This window comes from Glycine max, chromosome 19 (genome assembly GCF_000004515.6).
Source record: "Glycine max cultivar Williams 82 chromosome 19, Glycine_max_v4.0, whole genome shotgun sequence".
Lineage (NCBI taxonomy): Eukaryota > Viridiplantae > Streptophyta > Magnoliopsida > Fabales > Fabaceae > Glycine > Glycine max.
In genome coordinates, this window is record NC_038255.2 from 39,048,706 (window position 1) to 39,074,197 (window position 25,492).

A 25,492-nucleotide genomic window follows, 5' to 3' on the forward strand; every position below is an offset into this window, starting at 1 on the left:
TGACAATGACAAATACTTGCAACTTGTTGAAGTTAGTAAAACTTTTGGTTTGTCATGGACTAGACATAGACTCGGTAGTTGCAACTACTTGTGTATTATTCTTATTATTTTCTTTTCTTCTATTTGAATTTGATCTTTATATTTTGAAAAACTTTGTTTGTCTTACAAAGATTTGAAACGATCGTCTAATTTGCTTTGCAAAAGTTTGATATATATTTTAAGTTTTACTTGATCAAATGACAACTTTGTTGCTTACAAAAAGGTTTTAAATTTAGTAAAAATCACAATTCAACCTCGTCTTCTTGTGATATTTTCGTTTATAAAAAGATTGTAGAATTCCTAATAAATAAAAAATGGGTATTCAATAACAATAGACTCCAGCTTGTTCGTGAAAAAGGAAGATGTTAAGTTTGTTATATGTTAATGTATGTTGACGATCTCATCATCACCGGAAATTATGAAGAGGTAGTTCATAAAACATGGAATAATCTATTTATAGATTTTCGAATGAAATAACTTGGCTAATTAAAACATTCTCTAGCACTTGAGGTCAAGAAAACAAAAGATGTGTTATTTTTGTGCTAGCAAAAGTATGCTTAAGATCTTTTTGAGAAATGAGATATGTTAGATTGTAAACCAATCTCAACTTCGATGGAGATAAACATAGAAGTACTTTTAGTTGAGGAAATGAATTAAACTTAAGGATGCTACAATGTATAGAAAGCTAAAGGATAGTTTGTTTCTATTCCACTAAAAGTCTCACGTTGAATAAGAATCAAGGCAAACAATAATTTATATGCATTTTTCATTCTTAATCCACAAAGACATTTTTATAAATTGAAACCAAGGTAATTTATAAATTTTCTTCTCTCTTGACCCACTCAAACATCTTTTAGATAATAAATCCATAAAGAACTACAAAAGACACAATACCTCTACTTAAACAAAATAATATCTTGAATTAAAAGGAATATTAACCTCACATCTAATGTACTATATGCATGTGAGGGAAAATCTTGTAATTTTTTTTAAAAGGAGAAAAAATTACAAAGGGAAATTAGCTTGAAGAACAAGTAAATATATATAATTTAATTTAATATTTTAAATGAAATTATCACACCAAATTGTTAATTGCCGTGTAAATGTTCATATGAATATATTATATGCATGTGAGGGAAAATCTTGTAATTTTTTTTAAAAGGAGAAAAACTTACAAAGGGCAATCAGCATGAAGAACAAGTAAATATATATAATTTAATATTTTAAACGAAATTATCACACCAAATTATTAATTGCCGTGTAAATGTTCATATGAATATATTATGTGCGTGTGTGGGAAAATCTTGTAATTCTTTTTTTAAAAAAAGAGAGAGAAACTTACAGAGGGCAATTAGCTTGACTAACAAGTAAATATATATAATTCAATTCAATATTTTAAACGAAATTATCACACTACATTATTAATTGCACCGTTTCGTGTACATATTTTTAGACGATTTTGTCTTCAAACTAATTCCGAAAACTACCTCTAAATTGGACCGTTATTATAAAAGATAACTCTTCAAACATGATAGTTATTTACATCTTTTAACTATTTATATTATTTTTAATTAAAAACTAAAAAACAAAATATATTATTGGTTAAGGCACGAAGAGGACCCTTTGTGTTTGTTTTGAACTATAATATATATATATATATATATATATATATATATATATATATATATAAATAAAAGAGATGTTAAATTACACTGTTATAACTTTGATGATTATTATATTATTTTATAACTTTAAATTGGATAATATTTTTTTAAAATTTATTGTTAAATTGAAAATTCATTTCACATAAATCATATATATATAATTTTATATTAATTCAAAATCATTTGTTATTTTATTTATATAGATTAAAATCGACATAATATAAATATTTTAAAATATACTAAAATATGAATCATTCGATACTTTTTATTGTTATTTAATTTTGACACAAACGATCTTGATAATATATAAATATCATTCAACGGTTAAATTAATATAAATTATATTTTATATTAAATTATAAAAATTATATAATAATTATCAAAATTATATGTTATAATTTTATATAAATTATATTTTATATTAAATTATAAAAATTATATAATAATTATCAAAATTATATGTTATAATTTTATCTCTCCACTAGTATATATATTATTGACCGAGGATTCTTAACTTCGAAGGAAGGAAATGGAGTATATACTATAGAGTGATTTGTATCCGAGAGTTATATATACGCGGGTCAACTCCTTTTATTGAAATTGCGTAGCATCGGCTACCAGAAAACATTGTTAAATATTGTGTATATTTTTTTATATAACTTACTTCATTTTTAATAAAATTATTATTTAATTTATAATATCCTTTAAAATTTCATTATCTACTTTTATATATTTCTTTATTTTTTACACCTAAAAAATATAGTTTTCATATTTGGTCCTTTTTGAAATAAAAGAAAAATAACTCCGCCGTCTCTGATGATTTGGCTCTAAACAGGATCCATATATTGCTTGTAAATTCCACCCTCAGCTTTATAACTTTGATAAACAGAATTATGTGGAAAATGCTTAAAATCAATTAACGAATATGAAAAGTACTAAATTGTATTATTATTTTTATAAAAAAGTTTTGCAGTGTATAAATTAAAAAAAAACTATAATAATAGAATTAATAATTATATACGTATATATTCCCTCGGCGCGCGTGTGTTGTATTAATTAATTTATATAAATATGTCCAATTGCAAATACATTTACCGATTCGTTATCTTCTTCCTCCATCTTTTTCTACTTTTTAGTTGTACGTCTTTATTTTAATGCATGCGATTATGACACGAGGTCCTTATATTTTATCATGACGCAAAAGCTATGATACATATATGGATCGAGTCTCAGTCATATTCTCATAACAACGTTGAAGGCATGCACATGGTAGGGTCCAAAATTTTAGGGTTTATAGGGTATATAGGGCCAATATGTTTGGATGCCTTCCCTGAGTATATCATTATATATACCAAATTGTTTCACAAAACACAACCCATTTTTCCAGTTGCGGTATAGGGCAGAGATGATCCATTTATAATTCGTGCAACACAGTTATTTTCCCCACCAAAATTTAACTTTATACCACCTCTTCTTCATGTTCATTATTCCTCTAGTGAACGCATGTTTGATTTTATGTCTGAATCCAGATCCTCGCTTCTATGGGCCAAATCACTCTCCTTGCTGGTTAAACTCGCACCTTGACTACACCCTTCTCGGCTTTGTTACCCAGACACTCTTCCTGAGTTCAGTGAAAAAGATTTTTGATTCTTATTAGAAGATCATGATTGAATCACGTATGTTTGGTAAAAACAAAAAAAAAACTTTGAGAATGATAAAAAAAAGGTATTTAATTAAAACATAAAAATGTGACAGAATTGGTCTTAATTAAATATTGTATATAACAATATCATATTTTGACATCTTGGTAGGGAACAAGTGAATTGAAAACACATATTTAATTATAATTATTTTATGAAAAAATAAGTTGATAAACTACATGGCATGTGAAGTGAAATAATTAAATATAACTGGTTGATATATTAAAATTAAAATTAAGATTGAATAGTTAAGTTAGTAATTAAGTTTGATCTTGATGAAAATAATTATTAATTAAATTTTATTTATTTGCACGTTAAACTTCAGATTAATTAAGGCTTTTTTAATAAATCGGAGGGTTAAAAAAAGGAAAAAATTACTAAGCATAACCATATATAATAAGATAAAATTTGTAATGATACACCATTAACTACATTGTCAAGTTAATTGAACAACTGGGATTTTCAGTCGAAAATTACGTAGGTCTTCTTAATATAAAAATATCAGACGGGTTCTCAATTATTCATTATCCACTTGTTTTATTCTTTTTGTTAAGGAATTAGTAAAGGACAAAACAAAATTAAATATTATTTCTCCCAGTCAATGATAATGCAGTTGTTTAGGAAAACCTTTTTCAGAAGCATATCAATTTAATGTTAAACAATTGCAAATATATATATATATATATATATATGTATGTATATATATATATATGTATGTATATATAGTAAAAGATGAATTTTATAAAAACGCTTGTAATAAAATTAATTACATTAGACACAATAAATTATTTTAGTTAATTAATCACAAAAAGTACTTTTCACTAACATATCACAAGTTTCTTTTATAAATTAAAGATATTTTTGGGACTGATAAAGTACTAATTGGATTTTTTCTCTCTCTCAAGGAAACCTTAATCATAAACGTAGGCATGAATTAAACTCTGAACAATATTACTAACTTGAGCTAAATGACTTCCTTGACTAGTTGATCACATTCATACAATATTACTAACTTTTTTTTATAAATATTTACATAACCATTAAATAACAATCAAATTACATACGTGCATACCGTCTCATACAAAACTCCCGAATATTTTTTTATCAGCACTAAACTCCCTAATATATGTGTTAAGATAAAGAAATTCAAACAGGGGAAGTAAATTTTAAGAACATTTGAAGTTTTCTACTAACAAATGTCTTTTTTTTTTTTTTTATCGGCTACTAACAAATGTCTTGTTTACATAGATGATGAACTGAATTAATTGTAAAAAATATATTTTCATTTCTATGTTATTTTTATCTTATTTCATGCAAAATATAATATTTATATAACTTTTTTTTTGGCAATTTCTTGTATTTAAACTTTAATTTTAAAAATAATTATCCAAACCAATAATTTTACTAATTTTAGTATAACTCAAATTTCTTGTGTTTCGGTTTCCGTAATTTTGAAATGCATCATCCACACAACCATATAAGATTTATTTTGGCATTGACGAGTTCATTCAGATGATATGTTGGAATAAATAAATGTGCATGAATAGCAATTGGCAAATCAAGAATATAATTAAATAGCAAAACAAGTTAGAACAGGAACTTTGAATGTCAAAGCAAGTTAAAGGAATATAGGTAGCAACTGGCAAGACAACGACATAAATAAATTAAGGTTGCGTGCTAATAATCCACGAATCGCTAGCTTCAAAGAATGTTGTAGTTGCAACCAATGGTATTCCACCGGCCATGCCATTTTGAAGAGAAACTAAGACGTAGAACAAACCATTTAGAAAACCAAAATTGAACGTTAAAATAATGTTTTGAGTAGGCTCTGAAATATCTATTCATAGAAGTTTAAATACATATATTCAAATTAAATTATGCCTAAACTATAGTCTGATTAATAATTTTTTTAAATAGTTTCATAATATTTATTTTATTTTATTTTTCATGACATCTTACTATTGTTCACCAAGCTAAATATATTGGAAAACATTTTTATATATACAAGGTTCTTATATTTACATTCAAACAAGAGGTGATTGGAAGATTCTACAAACTCATTATTAAATACACAATTCAAATTTGCTTCCACCGTAATAATGTGTCTTTTGTTTAAGTTGTCCATGGTTTGTATTCTATCAAGTGTCACTCTCCAAATGAAGTCTTTCACCTTTGAAGGAATATTTAACTTCCACAAGATTTGGTAGAAGTCTTCATTCTCCACCGTCTCTTCACTAATGAAACTTCCATACACCTCCTTGACCACATACATGTTTTTGGAATTTAATTTTCATATCCCGTCTGGTTTATTTTGTTTTGGCTTTCTATCTCCAATGGTTTCTCACATTTTTGTACCACATTCATCTCTCATTGAAACCAAGGTCTTCTCCATTACAACTCGCAATTCCATTCTTCTCTATTCCATCCACCCATATCCACAACCATATTATCTTTTTGTTCCAAATTTAGGAAAATTCTAGTGAAGGATTTACCTAAAGATTCATGAGTGGCCCACTTTGCTCTCCAAAAACTCACCTCACTCCCCTCACCCACCACTCTTATCACCAAATTTTGGAACACCCAAGGCCATTTTCAAAGATCTCACAAGAGTTTAGCATATCACACCACCATTGAGATCCTCTAATAGGATATCCTCCATCTACAAGCATGTCCATACTCAATACACATATCTACTCATCACTAGTTCCCTCCAAAGACCTTTCTTTTCACTCAATAACCTCCAAAACCATTTTCCCAACCAAGCTTTATTGAACACTTCTAAATTTTTAATTCCCAAACCTCACATTCTAAGAGGAGATCATACTTTATCCCATTTTTAGGTCCCCAAAGAAAAGTTCTTTGAATTCTATTTAGAATGCATACAATTTTTTTTGGGAATCTTAAAGGAGAGAAACTACAAAGATAAAAGAGGAAAGAACGGATTTTACCAAGCATATTCCTCCACTAAATGACAAATGTCTCCTCCTCCACGCTGCCAACTTCCTTCGCATTTTGTCAATAATCGGTTGCCAAGTGCTAATTCTCCTTGTATCTGCTCCCGGCAGTAGTCCCAAGTAAACAATTGGAATGGTCATAGTGGTGCCATTCAAGATTTTTGCAACATTATTAAGTTTCCTTTGTTCTAGATGGATACCCACCAAGTTACTCTTGTGGAAATTGACTTATAAACCGAAAACCAATTTGAAACATCTAAGGATAGCCTTCAATGTCAAAGCATTTCTCAAGAAAAAAAATGGTGTCATCCGCAAATTGGAGAGCAATTCTCAAATTATTATTTCCAACCTCCACCCCGGATAAAAAATTCTTTGATTCCGCTTCTCTAATCAAATCACTCAAACCTTTCGCAACCACCAAGAAAATAAATGGTGCCAATGGATCTCTTTGGTGGAGTTCTTTTTGTACAATGAAGTCATTTGTTGGACTTCCATTCACAAGTATCGACATAGAAAATGAACCCCACATCCACTCAATCCGTTTCTAGCAAAAAGCCAACCTATAAAACATATATGCCACAAAATCTCATATTACCGAATCTTAAGCCTTTTAAAAATCGGCCTAGAAGACAAGTCTTCTTCTTTGCTTTTGCCTCATCAACAACTTCAATGGCTACTACCACCCCATCCAAGAGGTTCCTCCCCTAGGAATGCAGATTGTCTTTCATCAATGACACACACGACATCTTTTTGGTCCTACTTACCAAAATCTTTGCTATAATCTTACACAAGCTTCCAACTAAAGTGACAGGCCTAAAGTCTCCAAGACCTTAAGGGGGATGAGTAAGAAAAGAGGCATTGGTACCTCTTGACAAACATCCATGACTATGAAACTCTTGTATAGCTCTAACAACATCCTCTTTCATCACCTCCTAACACTTCTTGATGAAATTGAAGTTGTAGCCATTCGAATCAAACTTTTGTTTCCATCATACTCCTAAACTGCCTCTTTTATTTTGTGTTCCTAGAACCAAAACGTGAGTGAGCCTATCATTGTCCTCTCCATTGATGGTCTTGAAATTCACTCCATCCAACAACACATGCATCCTCCTCTCCTTCCTCTTTCAAGTCCAACCAATTAATGTTGCTTACCAACTCCTCCATTTTGCCTTGGACCCGTCAAACTTCAACTTGCTCCACTTCTTAATCTCTACCTTTATAGCAACTTTAGTTTCTCCTTGAATACATAAGCTTCTTCCTCACAAATTCCACAAAGCTCGGATCATCCATCCAAAAGTCTACTCTTGTTAATCTACACGGTCGGCTAGTTAATCATACAAGGTTCTTATATGATTGAGTCATCTGTGTGCTGATAAGATATTAGAAAAAGATTCATCTATTTCTAAAAGCAATATTACATCTAATCTATTAGTACTAGTAGTACCTATAAGCATCCATGTAATTCCGCTCAATTTATCCTTACGACATTTTCATCATTTTTCATACTAGTGTTTATGAGTGATAAAGTTTTATCTCTGAAAATTTAAGTAATTACACATTTAAAACTCAAACTTAAAATTCTTGATTAAATTAAAATAAGTCTCCACTAGTTAATCCAGATGATCAGCGATAAATTTGAGGGTCGAAAACTACATACTGTAATTTGTTTACTTCGCTTCTTTTTTTTTTGTCTTGATTTGTGCACGAACCATATAAATGGACATATTAGGTGTCAAAAATTTATATTTATATTATTTAATAAAATAAAATATATTGAAACATTCTTATATAATATTATAAATTATTATTACAACATTTTCCATCATATATTTATAATACAATTATATTTAATATTTTTAAATTCATAAATAAAATAATATTATTAAAATAAAAATGTATTATAATATAACATTATGGATTTTACAAATGATTGTAAAATAATATTTAAAACAATATTTGTAACATAATTTTATAACTGCAAAAAATAAATTAACAAAAATTTAAAATTAAAATAATAAAGTGATAATATAGTCATAGTTAATGTTCCCTATTAATAAAATAATATTACAAAATTAATAATTCATGTCTAAAAATAATAATAAAATCACATTTTAATAGTAATTTTTTAAATCATTGTAATCTTAATATGAAGGATCTATCAGGCTTAATTTTAGACCTTGTTTAAGGAGATCGACAAACCAACAAAATAGTATTACAACTAATAGAGTAATTTTAAAATATAATGATAAAAATATATTTTAAGATTATCAATAATAGTTAAATAATTATATTAATATAAAACTGTCAAGAACAATAATCTTCAAATATTATAAAAATTATAAATAATTATATTATTTATTTTTTTAATTTAGTTATTTAATAATTAATACTCAAGTTTTTTTAATTAGAATTAAATATAATGAATTGTTTTCAAAATGAATAATGCTATATCTTACGAAAAAAAATCTAGCAAGAAAGCGCATGAATTCTAAGTCAACCAATAAACATATGCATAACCATTCATAGGAGAGAGAAAATAGGCATTGTTGTCCAATGAAATAACACTAATTAACCTTTCGTGTGTTTTGCACGAAACTTGTTTCGTACGTTTAAGCAATTTCCTTTTCAAATATATTAAATTTTGAAACCGATATTTTTTGCATATTCCGGTAGAATATCGGTAATAAAATATTTCTATCAATTAAATTAATCTTCTCTTAAATTCATTTAAGTTATAAATTTTTATTTTATGTATCTGTAAATAATTTGTACATTGAACCAAAGTTCAAATTTGACGTTAAAATTAGAGGTTAAATTGTCCCGTCCTGCACAAATGTTTATTAATTTGTTTGTCTAATTAAAAATATTTTTATTTTGTTTTTAATTCATTTTTTCAATTTTTTTAGTGTGTGGACAAAAATATAATAAAACTTTTTTGTTCTCTTTAATTATGCTTATTTGATAGAATCAAAATGTATCAACTTTTAGCTTCATACTTTATTCTGTTTTACTTTCAAATATAAGTAAAACTCATATTCTGTTACGTCTCATTTTATGCCTCTCAAACTCAGATTATACAAGCATGAAGAATTAAAGACTTTACCATTTTTTTTTCTTTGGGTCCAAGAGGTTACCATTGTTTTTTCTTTGGGTCCAAGAGGTTACATTGCAAGGGGTTGTTATTCACCCCAACACAGATGCTATTGGCCCCTATCATCTTTTAAAATTTTCTAAAATATCTTTCTCCATAATTCACAATGAAAATGCACTTTTGTTACACTAATGAAAATGAGAAAAATATTATGCAATAGAATTGTGATTCCATTAGTGCAATAGAAGTCTATTTTCGTTGTATAAATTTTTTCGCACCCCATTAATACAACAAAAGTATATTTCTATTGCATAACTAGGTTTGTGAAAAAATTACATAACAAAATCACAATTTTATTGTGCAAGTGGGAGTTAACAAAAAATATACAACGAAAAGACAATTTTGTTGTTGTGTATAACAGAATCATACTTCTATACATTTTTTTTTTCATTGTTTAACATATAGAAATGATTTAGGTATTAATTGCATAATTTACAATCCAACAAAATCACAATTTCGTTATGTTGTAATTTTTATGACAACGAAATCATAATTCATTGTGTCACAGTTTCTATATCATTAATGAAATCATGATTCCGTTGTACTATAGACATTGTAGGTGAAAAAGAGTGGGTGCCAATATTGGAGGAAAAAAGACAAAGGATATTTTGGTATAATAGGGGCCAATACCAATTCTCCCATTTTAATGTAAATATGTAGGCATCTGTTTGGGGCACCCAGCGTTTTTGTTAGGACACCCAGCAGATTTTCAAAATGTCAAAAATACCCTTATGAGTATTTTGGATTATAAATAACAAGTTTCATTTTTTATTTCTGTAGTGCCTTTTTTTCGTAAAATTTCCGTTAGCTTTTGTTAGCCTCCTATTTTAAGCGTTTGTTGTCTCTGGCAGTATACGTGTGTTATTTATGAATATACAATGAAGTTGAGTGATTTTTCATCGTCGGAGAAAAAAGGTGCATAATTTTAAAAAAAAAACATATGCATTTAGCCATCCGTATGGTTCATACGGATTGTTGATCCGTATGGCCTTACAAATTATTGACCCGTAGGACTTTTTTTAAAAAAATAAAATTATAAATACATTTTTTTGTAATAATTTTAAAAATTTTATAAATATGGATTTTAAATTTTAATTTTTTTTTAAAAAAATAAAATTAAAAAAAAATCATACGAATTGATGATCTGTATGAGTCATACGAATTGTCAACTCGTATGACTCATACAGATTAACAATCCGTATGAATTTTTTTTAAATTTTTTTAAATTTTTTTAAAAAATTAATAAAAAAAACTCATACGAATTAGTGATTCATATGAGTCATATGGATTGGATTGACAATCCATATGACTCATACGAATCCATCAATATGAGTTAAAAAAAAATTTATACGAATTGATGATTCATATTTAAAAAAAAGGTAAAAAATATTTTTAACCATTTCACTTATGCTGGTTGTTGAACCAACTGCGAAATATGTAATGGATTAGTAGGAAACCTAAATTTGCCCAAGATAAGTCCGTTAACATTTGTGCGATCCGGCCCATGGAGAGTAGAGGACTAGTTGCATGGTATTACATTCCACCCCCCACCCCAACCCCAAATAATTACATAGACTTCTAGTTTTTTGTTTACTTTATTTTGCAGTTTTATATTAATTTTTACTAAAATTAAATAATCATATATTTAATTTAATTTAATACAGAAAATTTAATGAGTGATTATTCATTTCAACAAAAAATTCCCCATCCTTTAAATATTAAAATAATCATCATTAAAAGTATTTACCACGTGTTTGCGATTATATTTACAAATAATCATTAGGACCGACTTGCGGTGGGTCGAGATAAATGCATAATGACTTAGATTCGATTTTCATGGTAGCATTCATAAAATATATATATATAAAATAAAGTACCATTAAAAAAACAATATAAATGAAGGTTGGGCAATTCATGAATTAGTATCCTTCCCTTCTTTCTTTTCTTAACTAGGGCCCGAGCCTTATATGTTTCCTTAATATGTGTTTGTGTTGGTGGGAACACTGAGTAAAGAAATGGAAAGAAGATAAATTGATGAAAATTTCACTATTTTGTTTGGGAGTAAATAAAAGTTTTTTTTTAGTCTAACGTTTAAAAACATTTTCCCCTAAGTTGACATGAAATAAGAGGAAAATGTTTGTTAAGTTATTTTTTTAATCGTATATCATTATGCAAATAAATTTTATCGATGATTGTTCTCTGTAAAAAAAATTTATCTTATTTTTTTTTATTTATAAGACTCAAACTTAATATCTTATTTAAAAGAATTAAATTTAATTATACTTGAATCTTATTATATTACATTTGTCTGTTTTTATGTTTACCTTTTAAAATAAAATAAAGAAAAAATATATTTATTTTCTGTTCTTATTTTTATCCATTTAAAGAACACATATTTTTTATTTATCATTTATTCTTATCAATTTTAATTTTTTTCTCTCATTTCTTTTCTATTTTACTTCTAACTCAAACATAACATTACTGTAATTTTAATTGTAAACAAATCAATTACTTATTTTTTATTTTACAGACTTTAAAGAGTATCTATTCTCTAATAATATAAAGATTTTTTTAGTTTTTTACATTGCCATCCAACAAGCCATAATGTAACATATGTTTATTGATTTTATATAATTATTTTAAAAGTCATAACATCAATAATTTTTTTTATCGATTTATACTACTATCAGTACATAGAAACTAAAATTATTTTTAAATACATTCTACTATGACATTAAACTTATTTAAAACTCAAATTATGAAAGAATTAGAAAAGTACTGATTCTAGTATGTGAGGAGAAATGCACCACGACCTATGTTTGGATTGGGCCATGGCTAACTGAACCTCTAAAAGTATAAGGGCTTTGTTATTTTCCCCTCATTTTTATTAAGTTTACACTCCATTTTTTTTTCTTTAAACAAAAATATCATTGATGGAAATATATTTCTGTTGTGAATTTCAATAAGATTTTGTCAAAATATATAATGAAAAAATGTTTTTATTGTGTATCTTGACAAAATATTGATGAGATACACAATGAGAACATATTTTTGTTGTGTATTTCAAAAAATCTTATTGAGATACACAATGAAAATACATTATAATCGTATTATTAGGAAGTGTGACCTTATAATACTGAACATAAACATGGAGTGAAAACTTTAAGAAAAATGGGGTGAAAATAACAATGTCCTTGTATTAAAACAAAGAACTTTGAACTTCTCTTTGCTTTATACTTTGGGCTTTGTTATTGTCACTGCTATTTTTTAAATTCTCACCACAACTCTTTTTTTTAAAATACTGTTGGTAAAAATACCCAATGACATAAACATGTTTCATTGTGTATTGTGGAGTTACATTACTAGTAACACAATGAAAATACATTTATGTTATGCCTCTCAATAAAATTTTGTTGAGATACACAACAAAAACATTTTAGTTGTGTATATCAATAAGATTTATCGAGATGCACATCAAATATATGTTTCCGTTGTATCTGTTGATAAGACTTGGTCAAAAAATACAATGGAAACATATTTTCATTGTGTATGGTGACAAAATTTTTTCTGAAATACACAACAAAAAATGTATTTACACCAAGGATATTTTTATAAAAAGAAATTGAAAATTTGTAGATTAAACTTAACAAAAATAGACTGAGAATAACAAAGCTCTCAACACAATGTCATCTTGGGCTTTCTGGCAGGAATTGGGTTGTGTTTAGATTTGGGCATCTTCTTAGAAAGTAAAATAAAACAAGAATTAATCCGTGAGTAAAATAAGCTATAGACCATTAACTCGTGGCTTAAATTAGCGAACCAACTAAGCATTTTATCAAAAGAAAATAAATATTTTTCATTTAGTTCTGTTCCTCAATAATCTTTATAAAAAATTCCGGAGTTCAAATAATTTCAGTGGCTTCAAATACTTAAATAGAATCCAAAACTCTAATTGAAAATAATGAGAGAATTTAATTGAAATCTGTTGACAGTATAATGAATTTTATATTATTATTTTTAAAAATGATTGAATTTTTTAATAATTGTTTGGGAAATATACTTAAAGTGATTTTTAGAACAAATCATAATAATATCCCCTAAGATGCATCATGATTTTACATCACTTTATCAATCTTATAGATTTAAATTTTTTACATTGGAAATGTATTAGAATTCAACTCAATGAAATATCCAAAAATAAAAAATAAATAAAATAAGTGATGCTGGTTGAGCAATAGCCTAACAGGCTAATGCAAAGTTGCAAACCAAGTCCGACTTTATATTTTAGAAGCCCATTTATAAAATTAACAAACTTAGTCCCCTTTTTTATTAATTAACGACTCACTCTCATTTATTTATTAAAAAATAAAACAGAAATCTCATGGTGGGCTAAACTCGTATAAATTGGCCCAGGTTTTTTTTATAACTTAAAAGTTACTTTTAAATTTAAGCTAAAATTAAAACTTAAAATAAAAGGTAGAAGTTGTTTGTCATTTTTATTTTATTTTTTTAGCTTTAAAACTCATTTTAAATTAAAATTTGTTCGATGAAAAAATTTAAATTTTTTAGTTTTACTTAAAACTAGTTATCTCTTTCAGTAAAAAATACTTATGAAATAAAAAATATTGTATAAATTAATAATTATATAAAATTACTTTGTTAAATTAAATTATACATTAAGAGGAATTCATTTTAAAAAAAGTGACATATTACTAGGAAACGGAGCAGTGGATATACTAATAAAAAAATATATATTAAAATGCATTACATATATGAGTAAAAAGAAAATGAAGCAGTGAATATACGAATATAAAAGAAAACAAAGCTGAAAAATCGGTATAGGAGGATAGAACAGGGCCTTTAGAAATAAAGCACCGAATACACACTTAGAAACTAGGGAATGGAACTTTTCCAAGCTCCTTATAAATAAGGTCCTTAATTTTTTAAGAGCTTTTATTCAAGTGTGTGGCCAAACACTAAGTTACATTTTCTCACAATTAATGTTAAGTCAATTTTAAGCTGGGTCAAATCTAATATGGGCTAGGTTAGAATTTAGTAAAAGTAAATGCTAATTAGTATTTTTAGTGCATTAATTAAGAAATTAAAAATAATTTTTTTTATTAGAATGTGTAAAATTGTTTTGCTTGCAATTTTTTATGTTCTCCTTCTATTTTCACAATAAATATATATATATTAATTTCTTAATTAATAACACTAGTTATCAAACTCTATGATAAATTGCTAACTTGATTTGTATTTAGGTGAGCAACAAATATACCGAATATAACACATTTATGATGATCTTAGTCGTCCAAGACCCTTCTAGAGTGATGGACCAATCCGAGGCCAATGCACCACTAAAAATTTGTACCACATGGTGTTTCTTACGCCTAAAAACAAATTAATTTTTTATCACTTATTCAGACTTCTCACACCAGGTGTTCTAGGATATTCGATGGTTAGAGGGGCCACTTTATATTAATGATGATCTTATGATTAAATTTGAATCACATAATGATAACACATATTAACTTGGGGTTATAATACTTTTATAAGTATCACTTGCCTTCATCTCCTTACTGTACCATCTTTTTCATCATCACCCTTATCACCTTGAAGCAGATCGTGTGGACTGTGGACCTTTGTACCATGATTCGTGAAGGTTCAACTAGATCAATTTGATTATTAGCGGATTGTAGATTTTATTTCTTGTTTTTTAAGTTGTCTAAATTTTTAATTTTTTTTAATATATTATTATGTTTTAGTATTTTAATTTTTCTTTTGCGTTATCAAATCCCCATAATATCAAAATATCTTTTTTTTCTTCATATTTTAAGATAGAAATTAATAAATTTATTATACATTTTTTATCAACAAATAAAATTTCATTATAATAAATACAAATTTATTATACGTAATAATTTAAGATAGAAAGGTTCTTTAAATTGAATTTATTTAAATAAATTTCTCTATAAACAGTTATATGATAGAAAATATAAAGGAAAAAATAAATAAGCTTCTTTATAAACTAATATTTATTACTTTCAATTTACCAAAAATAACTAATATTTATTGTTTGAAAACTAAAGAGTATAATAATACAATTTAAGCATATTTTAAGGATTGAAACATACTCATAAAATCATCAAAATGTAGCTGAGATATATATTAGACTTCATTTTCTATCTATATATTAGTGTAAATATTCTCAATCAGAAATTATGATAGATATTTTTTTTAAAATAATTATTATAAAAATTAATAAACAATCAAACTTATCATATATAATAATTTATGTTTTAATCAAATTATAATACATGAATTATCTTTTTTTTGGCAACATAATTAATACGTGAACTATTATTTACTCTATACAATAAGTAACACACAAAGAACGAAGATTAAAAAATAATGCAGGGAACACACTGTTATTATCTTAGCCCGAAAAAAGATCTTTGGATCCTGGATCAAGCTGAGAAATCTCCAAAGCTTGGTTCTTAATTTGGAATTCCCCAAGCATCCCACCATTCATGAACTATCCCTACTTCATTTGCTTCTACCCATTGGCTATTGCCACAAATGCACGCCACTGGTAGCAGAGTCTTCGACATAAATAGTAAACATTATGTTATATCATTTCAATATATGAGAAGTAAAAGAAAAGAAAACAATTTGTAACACATTTATAGTGGTTGCTCTAAAATCCTACACGTATGAAAATTCAGATGAGGTTACAAATGCTACAATACAAATATATCATAGTTTTGGTGAATTTATGAATAGTGATCAGTAGTTGGGACTTGGCCAGAGCCTGATGCTTAAACCCCAACAGAAGCAAGCATCACAACATGAGGGACATGCTAGCTGCTAAAGCTTGATTAACCATATATAGATGCTACAGTCAAAGTCCTAACCATGGTTGACGTTTTTTTTCTTTTCTTTCTAAATCATATATAACTTTTATTAGAAATAATTTTATTCTAGATAGATAAAATTATTATAAACAAAAAAATATTAATAAGATTCAAACTTAAATTTCTTGTTAAATTGAAACAATCTCATAATCTTAATTGATCTACATTTGATGCTTAAGGTTTACCAAAGAGTTTCTTATTTTTTTTTTTTTTGGGTATAAAAATAAAAAATTGATCTATTTATCTCCTAGGTATTGGCTGGCAGTGTGGCAGGTCAGTGAAGTCACATGTAACTGTACCTTATCTCATGTGGCTTGCTACAGATTCTTAAACTACTTTTGTCTCCTTCGTTGCTCTTCCAAAAGCCAACGCCACGCGCCTTATCACTACTGTCGTTCTCTTCTTCCCAAAGTTCAGGGAGACCGTGCACTCCACGCGCGACTTCTACGACGGTTACTTGCTCTCTTTCATTTATGATTTTACAATTCTGCAAATAAAATTCATAAATGTGATACACTTTTATGTGACTAGAATAGAATAATATCTCAACTGTTTTAGAATTTACGATATTGCTTCCTTCTTTTATTTCCCATCTTGCCCTCTTGTGTGTCCTTTATATAAGGTGCATATTACTCCGAAGTTACCTTATAGCCCTTCCTTAGTCGCTGCTCAGCGTTTCTTGCCATATTCTATAGCAAGTTTGTAATTTAAATCTTGACTTTAATTTTTACTAGTAAGCTTCCAAATCGAGTGAACCACTATTTGATTATTGGTTGTTCTTTTATACAAATACTATTTCGTTATTGGTTACAAACTACAAATCAGAACTTTAATTATAGATATAGACACTATATTATAAGTTCTTGATCAAGTCCAATATCCACATTTTTTAATTTTTTTAGTGAGACATTATGTCTTAAATAATGGTCATATATAAACAAAATTCAAAATAACTCCAACATACGATAAGTGATTTTTTAACCATGCAAAAATATAATTAAAAGAATCTATTTGGTTGAATATGATGAATGAATTATTGTATAAATCTCATATATTATTTTTAATTCCTTTGAAAACAAATATGTAAAAATATATTACTTATTTATTAGTAATTGACATTTAGTAAGAATAGTGGGATAGTTGGTATGATTTGAGTTAAGGGATATTTAAAAAAAATGTAAATCAAACGATTATATCTCTATCCTAAAAAAATTATATATTGCTTTTTTTATCAGTATTATATATCGCTTTTATTATAGTGATAAACCCTAAACTAATTAAAAATTATAAAAAAATATGAATTTTAAAATAGATTTTGTAAAATTAATGAATTTATCACATACCATAATTTGTGATTAAATTACAATGTGAAACATCAATACATAGATTATTTAATTTACTCTAGAATATCTACAAATAAAAGGAACTGCATTTTAAGAATCTTAATAAAAATTATAAAGTCTTTTCACAGCATCTTAACATTTAATACTAAAAAGCAAGTACGAAAATTAATAAATGTAGCACCATAACAAGGATATGATAAATAGAACTTTAGAGGTGAAGTGGCAAAGTGAGGAGGTAGATGAACGAAATACCGAACATCAAAGCCAAATAAGGGGTATGGAGCAAAGTAGGGAGGACGATGATGTTCTTACGGGAGTTTTGAAGAGTTTTTAACTATTTTTTAAGTCAATTCAGGGCATGCAAGGTGTTGTCCAATAGTTTTTGAGTTCCTATGATAGAGCTTTATGATGATTCGAAGAAGGATACTCACAAGTCACAAGCATTTGGTAGCCTTCCAAACCCTCAATGAAGGTAGTAACACTGTGCTGTAAGATGTTCATTGTTACTTTAAAGGACACAATTTTGAAGTGGCTAATCGGGTTGCCCTATCGATCTATTCCAAGCTATGAGGATTTCTCAAAAAAGTTTTTGGCATAATTTGTAGCATATAAGAACAATCGATTAGATTAGTCTAAAGGAGTGAGTGAAGTAGCTCGATCATGTGAGGAATTTGGTCGGAATCTCATATAGTTGTGCAACGATGTGGATCCTAAATCCATGTATCATCTGGGTGGTGTAAATATATTGTCTTGATTTAAAAGTAGATCTTGGAGCCATTGGGAAATGCTTGCGTATCTAATGGCTCAATGAAGTAGTGCTTGCTTAATGGGAATGAGAGGGTGGTGGTATGAGAAGATTTGGGAAGAAGGATTATTGTCTTGAGTATTGACATCAAGTTTCTTTTCCATGAATCATGAGAGGAAAGCATAACATGAACCATAATGTTATAAATGTGAGGAGGCAAATGACAATAAAATAAAAGTTGTTGAAAAAATAAATAAATATGTCCTTTGGGTCTTTCTTTGGTCTACCAGAAAAAAGAAACAAGAAAAGCTAACGATGAATAAAGGCTACTCCCGAGGAATCAGCTGGCTAACAGGGCTAAACACAAGGGAGTTGGACACGAATTAAAAATAACTAAATGTTCATGCTGTCTGGCTCCAAATTTCCTATTGTTTAATTCAAATGTTAGGCCAGAGAAATTTATACTATTAATTAATTCAAATATTAGATTTATAATCATAAATATAAGGGCTTGGTAAGATCTCCACCATGATGCTTAGAAATATGAGGTATCATGTAGTTGTGCTTTTACCACCTATATGCCCAACAATGACTTTAATTAGGTTCTTCTAACAATAATGGTTTTTGAAGAATCAGATACCATAATGAAAGACTAGAGGTAATATATTCTTTTTAATAATGTATTATTCTATATCAACTATTGACAATATAACAATAAGTTGTGTACGTATATAAATATAGGGCAACGATAATAGTATAAAAAAGAAAATAACAAGAAACTTTACTATGATTATTTAGTTTTTTTTATCTTATTATTATAGGTGTGAAGTACTAATTTTATTGATAATTAATCTTTATTAAAAAATCTAATTAACTATTAATATTAAATTATTATTTTTATTTATGAGACTTAAATTTAAAATCTTGTTCAACAGACCCAACTTTTACATAGTTGTTTGGTTTAATCTCATGAGTTAAGAGAATGCATTAGTGGGAAGATTGGAGATTGTGTTTCCACAATTTAATTAAATGTCTTTTTTATGCTATATATAATTGAAGAAACTATTAAATAAAATATAACTTAGAGTAAAAAAGTAAAAAAAAAAAAAGAGAATGCAAGAATTTAGAAAGAGAATGAAAATTGTGTATTCTTTCTAAAAAAGAGTAGTCTTTTTTATAAATACAAAAAATAATTAAAAAAGTTACAAAAGATAAATACAAATAAGAAAACATTATAAAATATAATGAAAGATATCAACAGTTTCAAATAAATTATTCATATGTAAGCCTTACTAGGAAAAACTACGTGCCATAAAAACCTAATGGAGGAAAAAAGTAGATCATTCTTCAATATGTAAGCCTTAAGATTTTGTTCTTAAAAATGTCTCAAAAGGTTAAGGAACAACGTTTTACCCTACTGGTTTAGATGAGTGTGGCATCTTGGTTTGTCCAGCTGCATTTCTGAATCCCCATTATGAGGAAATTATTGGTCCATAATATGACCAATTGATGCCTTTTAAACCGTTTGTAAGGTATGATGATGGGGGTGATGACCCTTCGGATTAGTTTCGGTGAGTCGTCCGTTAGGACTCCAATTTAATAAGTGTTGGTCCAATTATTTGGAGAGAGTTTTAGGGAAAAAATAAAAACATCAAATCCATAATGTTTCTAGCTACCAGGCAAAGAAAGAAGAATATTCGTACATACATGTTACTTTGGTGTTAGTTCTTATTTCAAACCCGACCCAGCTGGCTGCCGATATCCTCACCTTCCAATTTGATACAATTCCATATAATTGCCATAAAATATAGTAATGAAGACAACATTTTAACTTAATCATGACATTATTCACGTTATGGTCAAATCTGCATCTAATTTTAATCATTTTTGTTTTCAAATGACGACAGAGACTCGCAAGAATATACAACCCCTACCACGGGATAGAAAATGAGAGTAATAAAATGACATCCATTATAGTTTTCGGCCATCATATGATTGAACATTAGACCTAAAAATCCATTTTGGCTATCTCCAATTTTTAATATGGAAACATTTGCTTCGCCAACTGAAAGATCACTCCATAATGAGCATGATCAAGAACAAACATTAGCAGCTGGATTTGCAAGCTTCGTTAGGTACCACCTTAATTAAAAGATAAAAATTGAGGAGACGGATAGATGTAACTGTTACTGTTTAATGAAGAAAAGCTACGCTGCAACTGCCACCTTATGTGGCTGATGCGGGTGATGGTGATGGTTGTCTAATGATTTTTGGTTCATTCCTCATTTTGTACACAAAGACAGGTTACTTACTTAATTCCATGTATCCATTTTGTTGAACATTTTCTTAATATAAATATAGTATAAATACAATATTTTCGTTATCTTTTGAATCATTGAGATCGATCCCCATCTAAAAACAACTAAACATGATCAATTACATTATATATAATTGTTTGCTAGTATTATTTCACAAGTGAATGACCGAGTGGCAAAGCACATTTGGTTCATCATATATATTTTAGGGTTGTCCTCCTACCTCAAATAATTAATACAATTTAAATTTAAAGTTAAATTTGTGACCATATATATATATATATATATATATATATATATATATATATATATATATATATATATATATATATATATATATATATATACTTTACATGTTGGTCTGCCTACCAACAAGTCAACAACCCCTAGAGGTTGAGATGATCAGTAGAAATTTTTAAATAATATATCTCTTCTTTTTAAAGAATTTCTTATGTATTTTCTGTATAAATAAGGTTTGCAATTATTGAAACTAATATTAGAAATGTATGTGAATATTACATGTATTAAGAAATCCAGAACATGATAAATATATTATTTAGGCCACTTGTCCTTAATCACTACAATCTATCCTTATCAATATAATTTTGTTTGTTATGCTATTCATTTCTTTTAATTTTCCTAACACTATCAAAGAAGGGCTTGACCCTAAAAAAGGCAACACTTGAACTATCACAACAAGTGAACTCAAATAGCAATTTGCTAGAAGTGGATTAATCCAGCAACTCAAAACAGCAGAATTAATGTTATATAAGGATATGGACAACCTTTACATTCCATTGGTTTTTCCCCAAAGCACCATAGAAATGACTAAGATATGAATAATCTAATTTTATATAAAATCATACGAAATTTGCAATTAACTAACATCACTCTGTAAAGTTGACAAGGGAGTCTACCCCTAGTTATATTATATGTATTCCTTCATTTAACAAATTACAGTGCACCAAATTAATCACATTGTTGCGACAAAGATGAAATTTCGTTGTAGACGAGATCTAAGGAGGTCAAGTTTTATACGATCATGTTTATACTGAAAAGTTGACAAGGGAGTCTATCCTTAAGTAATTTTTTTTATTATTTAAAAATCAACTTTTGTAAAAAGCAAAATTAATTTTTAAGAGAAATAATTTCTTTTTGAGTTTTACGGTGTTTAAAATTAATTAAGGTGTGATCCATAAATTGCTTTAAAATATTCTCATATTTATACTTTAAAAGATATATTTAATTTATCATTCAAATTTTCTAGATATATTTATACTTTTTAAGAGAAATATATTTATTTTATGAATAACTTTTAACACTGTAAAAATTCTGTAGATAAGTTTTGCAGGAAATATAAAAAAGAAAATTTGGAGAAAAAAGTTTGATTAGTCATGTCAGTGATTTGTCGACGCCGACAAAGACTTCACAGCACAGGCAGTTACGAGGTCCAAACATTCCCCTTCCATGCTCCCTGCAATTCAATAAGGACCATTCCGTCATTTAACACCAAGGGCATATCGGTCCCAACACAACAACATCGCACAAAAATCAAAGGATATCCTAAAAATGTGAAGTTAATTTCTTGAAAATAAAAAAATTAAATTTAATCCTCAAATATTAAAAAATTATAACAAATTATTCCTTTATCAACACCCCACACTTGCATGCAATGAAAAAGGTATTTACTCAAAATCAAAATTTAAAATACAAACAACCTCCATCTCCACCGTTAAAATATTCCATCAAACGGCCCAGCGCCTTCTGAGGACAAAGCGAGGGAACAAACGTGAACCGTGGAGTCTCACTATAAAAATCTCGCTCACTAACTCTTGTTCTTCCAAAACCAATTCTCTGCACTCTTCATCAAGCTCCGCTCCAACACAGGTACTTCCTCTTTCGTTTCTTCTCCGGTTCTCTCTCTCTAGATCTAGAATTAGAGGTTAATTAGTTAATTAGTGATTATTAACTAGCAAGTTGTGTTTGAAAATGCAGGGGAAAATGAGGGAGATCCTTCACGTGCAGGGAGGGCAATGCGGGAACCAGATCGGTTCCAAGTTCTGGGAAGTGGTGTGCGACGAGCACGGCATAGATCCGACGGGGAAGTACGTCGGAAACTCAGATCTGCAACTCGAGCGCGTGAACGTCTACTACAATGAAGCCTCGTGCGGGCGCTTCGTGCCACGCGCGGTGCTGATGGACCTGGAGCCCGGAACCATGGACAGCGTGCGGACCGGGCCGTACGGGCAGATCTTCCGCCCCGACAACTTCGTGTTCGGGCAGTCCGGCGCCGGCAACAACTGGGCTAAGGGGCACTACACCGAGGGCGCCGAGCTCATCGACTCCGTCCTCGACGTCGTGCGTAAGGAGGCCGAGAACTGCGACTGCCTCCAGGGGTTCCAGGTCTGCCACTCGCTCGGCGGCGGAACGGGCTCCGGGATGGGGACGCTTCTTATTTCCAAGATCAGAGAGGAGTATCCTGACAGGATGATGCTTACTTTCTCCGTTTTTCCTTCGCCCAAGGTCTCCGACACTGTTGTTGAGCCTTATAACGCTACTCTCTCTGTTCACCAGTTGGTGGAGAATGCTGATGAGTGTATGGTGCTGGATAATGAGGCGCTCTACGATATCTGCTTCAGGACTCTCAAGTTGACCACTCCTAGCTGTAAGTTCATCAGAAACCCTAATTGCTGATCTGATTGTTATATTGTGTGTGCGTGTGTTTAGTTATGATTAATTCTTAAGTAACAAGTGTTTAGTTTCATAAACCGTAATTTCTGATCTGATTGTTATTGAGTCTCTGTGTGGTTGAGGTTTCTAAAAATTGTTTTAGAATAAAAATGATTTTAGTTCAAATTAATCTTGAAAAAAGTGTGTTTAGTTTACATCATGAATTGATTTTGACTGTAGTCAAACTTGTTTTTATAAAAATATATATATGTTTGTTTAACCACAATTAATTTTACAAAATCAATTTTGTAATCTCTCGTCCAAACTCAACACATGTAATTTATATTTTAGATGTCTTTATTCTACAAACAAGTTATTAGTGTTAAATATTTTATTCACTGCAAAGATTACTTAAAATTATTTTAATTCTAAATAAATTCCTTGATGTAAAACTAGACATGTAAACATTTACTTAAAATCATTTTATAGTAGGTAGTGTTTCAAACTTCAAAGTGATTCTGGATATCAAACATGGAATGATGATGTGTGAATTGTGATTGTTTGTGTTTTGTTGCAGTTGGTGACTTGAATCACTTGATCTCCGCAACCATGAGTGGTGTTACATGCTGTCTTCGTTTCCCTGGTCAACTCAACTCTGATCTGAGGAAACTGGCCGTGAATCTCATCCCTTTCCCTCGTCTGCACTTCTTCATGGTTGGATTTGCGCCTCTCACCTCTCGTGGCTCTCAGCAGTACCGTGCATTGACAGTTCCAGAGCTGACACAGCAAATGTGGGATGCCAAGAATATGATGTGTGCCGCTGATCCCAGGCACGGGCGTTACCTCACGGCATCAGCCATGTTCCGTGGCAAGATGAGCACGAAGGAGGTGGATGAGCAGATGATAAACGTGCAGAACAAAAACTCTTCGTACTTTGTCGAGTGGATTCCCAACAATGTCAAGTCGAGTGTGTGTGACATTGCTCCTAGAGGGCTCTCCATGGCGTCCACATTCATTGGAAACTCGACCTCGATTCAGGAGATGTTCAGGAGGGTGAGCGAGCAGTTCACGGCCATGTTTAGGAGGAAGGCTTTCTTGCATTGGTACACTGGTGAAGGCATGGACGAGATGGAGTTCACGGAGGCAGAGAGCAACATGAATGACCTTGTGTCTGAGTACCAGCAGTACCAGGACGCCACTGCTGAGGACGAAGGGGAGTACGAGGATGAGGAGGAAGAGGATGGTGAAGCAGACGACCATATGTGAAGAGACTAAAATGTGAAGATGCCTGTGTCTTACTTATGCTATGTGATGCGTAAGTGTGTTTGCTCTGCACTCCAACGTGAAGAAGATTGTAATTACTAATAGTGTATGTACGGTTTGCGGGATAATACTTTGATGGTAGTGAGAGTGGAGTTTGGGACCTTTGGGTACATGTTATGCGGCACCTATCGGTTTGTTCTTATATTGGCTTGCTTTTTATTTTTATTTTTGTCCATCTGGTATATTGGATCTCATGTTTCCGTAATATGTTGTTGTTCTTATGCATGGCTTTTGTTTACATTGAATTCTTGGAATGTCTTGGGGGAAAGTCGTGCCTCATGTTTATGGCTCAAGAACCTTGCGCTGCCCATGTTATCCTTTGAGAAAGTGGAGGATTAATTAATCCCTTGCTTTACTTATATGCATAACAGAGCAACAAAGATTCCAATGCAATTAGAATGCAGAAGGAAACTGCTACCCGGTGAGAATTAAGTTTTATCACGCATCTAACCTTGTCCAAATTGCAGGACAGATCAATATGCCCTCAATTTGTAGGGGTAGTAGAGTTTTTGGAGTGAAAATCCGTTTCAAATTGTGGTCGTCCAGGGTGGTGGGTCTTCGGGTTTTATAGTAATTTTGATTCAATTTCACGCTATTGACAAAGGAGTATATTTAACTTATTAGTTTTATTAGTGATATGTCTCTATTAAATATTATTAAGAAAATAAATTATG

The 25,492-nt window shown here is 29.4% G+C and overlaps 1 protein-coding gene and 1 long non-coding RNA gene across 2 annotated transcripts; one reads left to right on the plus strand and one right to left on the minus strand.

The window, feature by feature from the left end:
* Positions 1-4,953: 4,953 nt before the first annotated feature.
* Positions 4,954-7,854, minus strand: LOC121174106 (uncharacterized). The gene is made up of 2 exons (XR_005889886.1): positions 6,352-7,854; positions 4,954-5,165 (listed from the first exon to the last, which is right to left on the minus strand). It is a non-coding gene; the product is annotated as an uncharacterized lncRNA (long non-coding RNA).
* A 14,698-nt stretch (positions 7,855-22,552) lies between these two features.
* LOC100798849 (tubulin beta-4 chain) lies at positions 22,553-25,023 on the plus strand. Its single transcript, XM_003554060.5, has 3 exons — positions 22,553-22,712; positions 22,821-23,490; positions 24,073-25,023. The coding sequence occupies exons 2-3, from the start codon at positions 22,827-22,829 to the stop codon at positions 24,759-24,761; spliced, it is 1,353 nt and encodes a 450-aa protein (XP_003554108.1). The 5' UTR covers positions 22,553-22,712; positions 22,821-22,826; the 3' UTR covers positions 24,762-25,023.
* Positions 25,024-25,492: the final 469 nt, after the last annotated feature.

Excerpts from the sequence above, each read along its gene's own strand:
- LOC100798849 (XM_003554060.5), top strand. The coding sequence starts at position 22,827 with ATGAGGGAGATCCTTCACGTGCAGGGAGGGCAATGCGGGAACCAGATC. Across the intron at positions 23,491-24,072 it reads CAAGTTGACCACTCCTAGCT|TTGGTGACTTGAATCACTTG; the intron begins GTAAGTTCATCA and ends GTTTTGTTGCAG.